The following is a 9,049-nucleotide window of genomic DNA, read 5'->3' as shown; positions in this document are numbered from 1 at the left end:
CTCATTCCTGTGCAATATCCCATCTGCCCTCCCGTCATATTTCTTTTCAAGATTTTCTTATTTAATCACTAATGTACATATATTTATATTTATAGATACATATATATTCAGTCAACTTTTCTCTTTTACAATGTCTCTCTAATATTTTGCTCCTTACTATTTTTCTATTTTCTTTATTGTTTTATTTTATTTTAATATATTTTCTCCTACTGTGCATGCTGCTGAGTGACTGCTGCTCGTCAAACACATTTGATTGCAATGTTGACCCTGTGCTAACTTGCATATGACAAATAAATCTGAAGACTGAAACTAAACTAAGGAAAGAAGGATGGAAGGAAAGATCACAAGCTTTGTCACAAAGGAAAGAAGGATGGAAGGAAGGATCACAAGCTTTGTCACAAAGGAAAGAAGGATGGGAGGAAAGATCACAAGCTTTGTCACAAAGGAAAGAAGGATGGATGGAAGGATCACATGCATTGTCACAAAGGAAAGAAGGATGGAAGGAAGGAAGAATCACAAGCATTGTCACAAAGGAAAGAAGGATGGAAGGAAGGATCACAAGCATTGTCACAAAGGAAAGAAGGATGGAAGGAAGGATCACATGCATTGTCACAAAGGAAAGAACGATGGAAGGCAGGATGACATGCAATGTCACAAAGGAAAGAAGGATGGAAGGAAGAATCACATGCATTGTCACAAAGGAAAGAAGGATGGAAGGAAGGATCACATGCATTGTCACAAAGGAAAGAACGATGGAAGGCAGGATGACATGCAATGTCACAAAGGAAAGAAGGATGGAAGGAAGAATCACATGCATTGTCACAAAGGAAAGAAGGATGGAAGGAAGGATCACAAGCATTGTCACAAAGGAAAGAAGGATGGAAGGAAGGATCACAAGCATTGTCACAAAGGAAAGAAGGATGGAAGGAAGGATCACATGCATTGTCACAAAGGAAAGAACGATGGAAGGCAGGATGACATGCAATGTCACAAAGGAAAGAAGGATGGAAGGAAGAATCACATGCATTGTCACAAAGGAAAGAAGGATGGAAGGAAGGATCACATGCATTGTCACAAAGGAAAGAAGGATGGAAGGAAGGATCACAAGCATTGTCACAAAGGAAAGAAGGATGGAAGGAAGGATCACATGCATTGTCACAAAGGAAAGAACGATGGAAGGCAGGATGACATGCAATGTCACAAAGGAAAGAAGGATGGAAGGAAGAATCACATGCATTGTCACAAAGGAAAGAAGGATGGAAGGAAGGATCACATGCATTGTCACAAAGGAAAGAAGGATGGAAGGATGGATCACAAGCTTTGTCACAAAGGAAAGAAGGATGGAAGGAAGGATCACATGCATTGTCACAAAGGAAAGAAGGATGGAAGGAAGGATCACAAGCATTGTCACAAAGGAAAGAAGGATGGAAGGAAGGATCACAAGCATTGTCACAAAGGAAAGAAGGATGGAAGGAAGGATCACAAGCTTTGTCACAAAGGAAAGAAGGGTGGAAGGAAGGAAAGATCACAAGCTTTGTCACAAGTGCAATACTTTAATTTTCTGCTGCTCATTCCTGTGCAATATCCCATCTGCCCTTCTGTCATATTTCTTTTCAAGATTTTCTTATTTAATCACTAATGTACATATATTTATATTTATAGATACATATATAGTCAGTCATCTTTTCTCTTTTACCATGTCTCTCTAATATTTTGCTCCTTACTATTTTTCTATTTTCTTTATTGTTTTATTTTATTTTAATATATTTTCTCCTACTGTGCATGCTGCTGAGTGACTGCTGCTCGTCAAACACATTTAATTGCAATGTTGACCCTGTGCTAACTTGCATATGACAAATAAATCTGAAAACTGAAACTAAACTAAGGAAAGAAGAATGGAAGGAAGGATCACAAGCATTGTCACAAAGGAAAGAAGGATGGAAGGAAGGATCACAAGCTTTGTCACAAAGGAAAGAAGGATGGGAGGAAAGATCACAAGCTTTGTCACAAAGGAAAGAAGGATGGATGGAAGGATCACATGCATTGTCACAAAGGAAAGAAGGATGGAAGGAAGGAAGGATCACAAGCATTGTCACAAAGGAAAGAAGGATGGAAGGAAGGATCACAAGCATTGTCACAAAGGAAAGAAGGATGGAAGGAAGGATCACATGCATTGTCACAAAGGAAAGAACGATGGAAGGCAGGATGACATGCAATGTCACAAAGGAAAGAAGGATGGAAGGAAGAATCACATGCATTGTCACAAAGGAAAGAAGGATGGAAGGAAGGATCACATGCATTGTCACAAAGGAAAGAACGATGGAAGGCAGGATGACATGCAATGTCACAAAGGAAAGAAGGATGGAAGGAAGAATCACATGCATTGTCACAAAGGAAAGAAGGATGGTGTGGTGGGGCGTGGTCTGCGGTGCCGTGCAGGGAGGGCGGACGCACCTGCACGGCATCCTTAATCACGCCCGCCTAGTTAAAAACACGGGGACTGAGGGGTTTGGGGGTGTTGTGGTGTGGTGAGATGTAAATAAAGATGACTCTGAACGGTGCTCCGTGGTCCCGCCGTGTCTTATTCACGCCACATTGGTGCCGAAACCCAGGAGGCAGCACGGCGGGTCCATATCGGAGCCAGGGAATGGAGGAGCTGGCCCAGAGGGTGGCCGAAATGGCGGCCGCCCAGCGGGAGCAGGCGGCGGAGGTGCATCGCCAGCAGGAAGAGCTGCAGGACCAGTCCGAGCGGCACCTGGAAAGGATTGGGGAGCTGGCGGCGCTGCTCTGGGCCTGGGCGCCACCCCCACAGGTGTGTCCCGAGGACAGTGAAGCGGTGGAGGAGCCGCGTGAGGCACCTCAGCAGCCGGAGGTGGCAGACGAGGCGCGCGGGGATCTGCGCCTGCCGGAGGAGGGGGAACAGCCAGGTGAAGGGCTGCTCCTGCCGGGAGTGGTGGATGAGCCGCTCCAACCGGAGGCGGCAGACGAGGTGCGCGAGGGTCTGCGCCGGTTGGAGAAAGAGGAGCTGCACGAGGGGCTGCTCGAGCCGGGAGTGGCGGCGGAGGGAGCAGTAGTGACGGAGGAGTCGCGCTATGGGCTGCTCCAGCAGGGAGCGACAGCGGTGACGGAGGGGCCGCGCAAGGAGCTGGAGGTCCCAGTGCCAGGGGAGCTTGCTCGAGTGGAACTGGCGAGCGAGGCGGGCGCCACGCTTGAGATCGCCGTGCTCGCCAGACCGGCCTCACCACCACCAGAGGCCTGTACACGCCACACCTCTGCCCAGCCACCTGTGAGCTGGGGCTCACGCTTGTGCCGGCCGCGCCGGGTGCACCTGTCACGTGTCCGACTTCCGAACCAGCTTTGCCTGCGCCGCTGGATTCGCGGGCGGCCGCCTGAACTCGCACCTCCCCGTCGCTTGGCCGGGGCCTGGGGGTGCCAGCTGTCCGGGCTGATTCCCTCTCCCACTGGCGGTGGGGGAGTAGGTTCGGCCGGATGGCTCCCCGGCCTCAATCGGGCGATGGGGGTATGTGGTGGGGCGTGGTCTGCGGTGCCGTGCAGGGAGGGCGGACGCACCTGCACGGCATCCTTAATCACGCCCGCCTAGTTAAAAACACGGGGACTGAGGGGTTTGGGGGTGTTGTGGTGTGGTGAGATGTAAATAAAGATGACTCTGAACGGTGCTCCGTGGTCCCGCCGTGTCTTATTCACGCCACAGATGGAAGGAAGGATCACAAGCTTTGTCACAAAGGAAAGAAGGATGGGAGGAAAGATCACAAGCTTTGTCACAAAGGAAAGAAGGATGGATGGAAGGATCACATGCATTGTCACAAAGGAAAGAAGGATGGAAGGAAGGAAGGATCACAAGCATTGTCACAAAGGAAAGAAGGATGGAAGGAAGGATCACAAGCATTGTCACAAAGGAAAGAAGGATGGAAGGAAGGATCACATGCATTGTCACAAAGGAAAGAACGATGGAAGGCAGGATGACATGCAATGTCACAAAGGAAAGAAGGATGGAAGGAAGAATCACATGCATTGTCACAAAGGAAAGAAGGATGGAAGGAAGGATCACATGCATTGTCACAAAGGAAAGAACGATGGAAGGCAGGATGACATGCAATGTCACAAAGGAAAGAAGGATGGAAGGAAGAATCACATGCATTGTCACAAAGGAAAGAAGGATGGAAGGAAGGATCACAAGCATTGTCACAAAGGAAAGAAGGATGGAAGGAAGGATCACATGCATTGTCACAAAGGAAAGAACGATGGAAGGCAGGATGACATGCAATGTCACAAAGGAAAGAAGGATGGAAGGAAGAATCACATGCATTGTCACAAAGGAAAGAAGGATGGAAGGAAGGATCACATGCATTGTCACAAAGGAAAGAAGGATGGAAGGAAGGATCACAAGCAATGTCACAAAGGAAAGAAGGATGGAAGGAAGAATCACATGCATTGTCACAAAGGAAAGAAGGATGGAAGGAAGGATCACATGCATTGTCACAAAGGAAAGAAGGATGGAAGGATGGATCACAAGCTTTGTCACAAAGGAAAGAAGGATGGAAGGAAGGATCACAAGCTTTGTCACAAAGGAAAGAAGGATGGAAGGAAGGATCACATGCAATGTCACAAAGGAAAGAAGGACGGAAGGAAGGAAGGAAGGATCACAAGCTTTGTCACAAAGGAAAGAAGGATGGAAGAAAGGAAGGAAGGATCACAAGCTTTGTCACAAAGGAAAGAAGGATGGAAGGAAGGAAAGATCACAAGCTTTGTCACAAGTGCAATACTTTAATTTTCTGCTGCTCATTCCTGTGCAATATCCCATCTGCCCTCCCGTCATATTTCTTTTCAAGATTTTCTTATTTAATCACTAATGTACATATATTTATATTTATAGATACATATATATTCAGTCAACTTTTCTCTTTTACAATGTCTCTCTAATATTTTGCTCCTTACTATTTTTCTATTTTCTTTATTGTTTTATTTTATTTTAATATATTTTCTCCTACTGTGCATGCTGCTGAGTGACTGCTGCTCGTCAAACACATTTGATTGCAATGTTGACCCTGTGCTAACTTGCATATGACAAATAAATCTGAAGACTGAAACTAAACTAAGGAAAGAAGGATGGAAGGAAAGATCACAAGCTTTGTCACAAAGGAAAGAAGGATGGAAGGAAGGATCACAAGCTTTGTCACAAAGGAAAGAAGGATGGGAGGAAAGATCACAAGCTTTGTCACAAAGGAAAGAAGGATGGATGGAAGGATCACATGCATTGTCACAAAGGAAAGAAGGATGGAAGGAAGGAAGAATCACAAGCATTGTCACAAAGGAAAGAAGGATGGAAGGAAGGATCACAAGCATTGTCACAAAGGAAAGAAGGATGGAAGGAAGGATCACATGCATTGTCACAAAGGAAAGAACGATGGAAGGCAGGATGACATGCAATGTCACAAAGGAAAGAAGGATGGAAGGAAGAATCACATGCATTGTCACAAAGGAAAGAAGGATGGAAGGAAGGATCACATGCATTGTCACAAAGGAAAGAACGATGGAAGGCAGGATGACATGCAATGTCACAAAGGAAAGAAGGATGGAAGGAAGAATCACATGCATTGTCACAAAGGAAAGAAGGATGGAAGGAAGGATCACAAGCATTGTCACAAAGGAAAGAAGGATGGAAGGAAGGATCACAAGCATTGTCACAAAGGAAAGAAGGATGGAAGGAAGGATCACATGCATTGTCACAAAGGAAAGAACGATGGAAGGCAGGATGACATGCAATGTCACAAAGGAAAGAAGGATGGAAGGAAGAATCACATGCATTGTCACAAAGGAAAGAAGGATGGAAGGAAGGATCACATGCATTGTCACAAAGGAAAGAAGGATGGAAGGAAGGATCACAAGCATTGTCACAAAGGAAAGAAGGATGGAAGGAAGGATCACATGCATTGTCACAAAGGAAAGAACGATGGAAGGCAGGATGACATGCAATGTCACAAAGGAAAGAAGGATGGAAGGAAGAATCACATGCATTGTCACAAAGGAAAGAAGGATGGAAGGAAGGATCACATGCATTGTCACAAAGGAAAGAAGGATGGAAGGATGGATCACAAGCTTTGTCACAAAGGAAAGAAGGATGGAAGGAAGGATCACATGCATTGTCACAAAGGAAAGAAGGATGGAAGGAAGGATCACAAGCATTGTCACAAAGGAAAGAAGGATGGAAGGAAGGATCACAAGCATTGTCACAAAGGAAAGAAGGATGGAAGGAAGGATCACAAGCTTTGTCACAAAGGAAAGAAGGGTGGAAGGAAGGAAAGATCACAAGCTTTGTCACAAGTGCAATACTTTAATTTTCTGCTGCTCATTCCTGTGCAATATCCCATCTGCCCTTCTGTCATATTTCTTTTCAAGATTTTCTTATTTAATCACTAATGTACATATATTTATATTTATAGATACATATATAGTCAGTCATCTTTTCTCTTTTACCATGTCTCTCTAATATTTTGCTCCTTACTATTTTTCTATTTTCTTTATTGTTTTATTTTATTTTAATATATTTTCTCCTACTGTGCATGCTGCTGAGTGACTGCTGCTCGTCAAACACATTTAATTGCAATGTTGACCCTGTGCTAACTTGCATATGACAAATAAATCTGAAAACTGAAACTAAACTAAGGAAAGAAGAATGGAAGGAAGGATCACAAGCATTGTCACAAAGGAAAGAAGGATGGAAGGAAGGATCACAAGCTTTGTCACAAAGGAAAGAAGGATGGGAGGAAAGATCACAAGCTTTGTCACAAAGGAAAGAAGGATGGATGGAAGGATCACATGCATTGTCACAAAGGAAAGAAGGATGGAAGGAAGGAAGGATCACAAGCATTGTCACAAAGGAAAGAAGGATGGAAGGAAGGATCACAAGCATTGTCACAAAGGAAAGAAGGATGGAAGGAAGGATCACATGCATTGTCACAAAGGAAAGAACGATGGAAGGCAGGATGACATGCAATGTCACAAAGGAAAGAAGGATGGAAGGAAGAATCACATGCATTGTCACAAAGGAAAGAAGGATGGAAGGAAGGATCACATGCATTGTCACAAAGGAAAGAACGATGGAAGGCAGGATGACATGCAATGTCACAAAGGAAAGAAGGATGGAAGGAAGAATCACATGCATTGTCACAAAGGAAAGAAGGATGGTGTGGTGGGGCGTGGTCTGCGGTGCCGTGCAGGGAGGGCGGACGCACCTGCACGGCATCCTTAATCACGCCCGCCTAGTTAAAAACACGGGGACTGAGGGGTTTGGGGGTGTTGTGGTGTGGTGAGATGTAAATAAAGATGACTCTGAACGGTGCTCCGTGGTCCCGCCGTGTCTTATTCACGCCACATTGGTGCCGAAACCCAGGAGGCAGCACGGCGGGTCCATATCGGAGCCAGGGAATGGAGGAGCTGGCCCAGAGGGTGGCCGAAATGGCGGCCGCCCAGCGGGAGCAGGCGGCGGAGGTGCGTCGCCAGCAGGAAGAGCTGCAGGACCAGTCCGAGCGGCACCTGGAAAGGATTGGGGAGCTGGCGGCGCTGCTCTGGGCCTGGGCGCCACCCCCACAGGTGTGTCCCGAGGACAGTGAAGCGGTGGAGGAGCCGCGTGAGGCACCTCAGCAGCCGGAGGTGGCAGACGAGGCGCGCGGGGATCTGCGCCTGCCGGAGGAGGGGGAACAGCCAGGTGAAGGGCTGCTCCTGCCGGGAGTGGTGGATGAGCCGCTCCAACCGGAGGCGGCAGACGAGGTGCGCAAGGGTCTGCGCCGGTTGGAGAAAGAGGAGCTGCACGAGGGGCTGCTCGAGCCGGGAGTGGCGGCGGAGGGAGCAGTAGTGACGGAGGAGTCGCGCTATGGGCTGCTCCAGCAGGGAGCGACAGCGGTGACGGAGGGGCCGCGCAAGGAGCTGGAGGTCCCAGTGCCAGGGGAGCTTGCTCGAGTGGAACTGGCGAGCGAGGCGGGCGCCACGCTTGAGATCGCCGTGCTCGCCAGACCGGCCTCACCACCACCAGAGGCCTGTACACGCCACACCTCTGCCCAGCCACCTGTGAGCTGGGGCTCACGCTTGTGCCGGCCGCGCCGGGTGCACCTGTCACGTGTCCGACTTCCGAAACAGCTTTGCCTGCGCCGCTGGATTCGCGGGCGGCCGCCTGAACTCGCACCTCCCCGTCGCTTGGCCGGGGCCTGGGGGTGCCAGCTGTCCGGGCTGATTCCCTCTCCCACTGGCGGTGGGGGAGTAGGTTCGGCCGGATGGCTCCCCGGCCTCAATCGGGCGATGGGGGTATGTGGTGGGGCGTGGTCTGCGGTGCCGTGCAGGGAGGGCGGACGCACCTGCACGGCATCCTTAATCACGCCCGCCTAGTTAAAAACACGGGGACTGAGGGGTTTGGGGGTGTTGTGGTGTGGTGAGATGTAAATAAAGATGACTCTGAACGGTGCTCCGTGGTCCCGCCGTGTCTTATTCACGCCACAGATGGAAGGAAGGATCACAAGCTTTGTCACAAAGGAAAGAAGGATGGGAGGAAAGATCACAAGCTTTGTCACAAAGGAAAGAAGGATGGATGGAAGGATCACATGCATTGTCACAAAGGAAAGAAGGATGGAAGGAAGGAAGGATCACAAGCATTGTCACAAAGGAAAGAAGGATGGAAGGAAGGATCACAAGCATTGTCACAAAGGAAAGAAGGATGGAAGGAAGGAAGGATCACAAGCATTGTCACAAAGGAAAGAAGGATGGAAGGAAGGATCACAAGCATTGTCACAAAGGAAAGAACGATGGAAGGCAGGATGACATGCAATGTCACAAAGGAAAGAAGGATGGAAGGAAGAATCACATGCATTGTCACAAAGGAAAGAAGGATGGAAGGAAGGATCACAAGCTTTGTCACAAAGGAAAGAAGGATGGGAGGAAAGATCACAAGCTTTGTCACAAAGGAAAGAAGGATGGATGGAAGGATCACATGCATTGTCACAAAGGAAAGAAGGATGGAAGGAAGGAAGGATCACAAGCA

General features: G+C 47.9%; 1 protein-coding gene across 1 annotated transcript; it reads left to right on the top strand.

Annotated features, from left to right (window-relative positions):
- The first annotated feature begins 2,451 nt into the window (after positions 1-2,451).
- On the top strand, positions 2,452-7,783 carry LOC309704611 (uncharacterized protein). The gene is made up of 2 exons (XM_082529880.1): positions 2,452-3,641; positions 7,333-7,783. The coding sequence occupies exon 1, from the start codon at positions 2,546-2,548 to the stop codon at positions 3,599-3,601; it is 1,056 nt and encodes a 351-aa protein (XP_082386006.1). The 5' UTR covers positions 2,452-2,545; the 3' UTR covers positions 3,602-3,641; positions 7,333-7,783.
- The last annotated feature ends 1,266 nt before the right edge of the window (positions 7,784-9,049 follow it).

The sequence above is a fragment of the Aulonocara stuartgranti genome (genome assembly GCF_965226115.1).
Source record: "Aulonocara stuartgranti genome assembly, chromosome: 4".
NCBI classification, from domain to species: Eukaryota; Metazoa; Chordata; class Actinopteri; order Cichliformes; family Cichlidae; genus Aulonocara; species Aulonocara stuartgranti.
This window is presented reverse-complemented; position numbering and strand designations above follow the sequence as displayed.

Bases quoted from the DNA above. Each gene is read 5' to 3' on its own strand.
- LOC309704611 (XM_082529880.1), top strand. From the start codon at position 2,546: ATGACTCTGAACGGTGCTCCGTGGTCCCGCCGTGTCTTATTCACGCCA.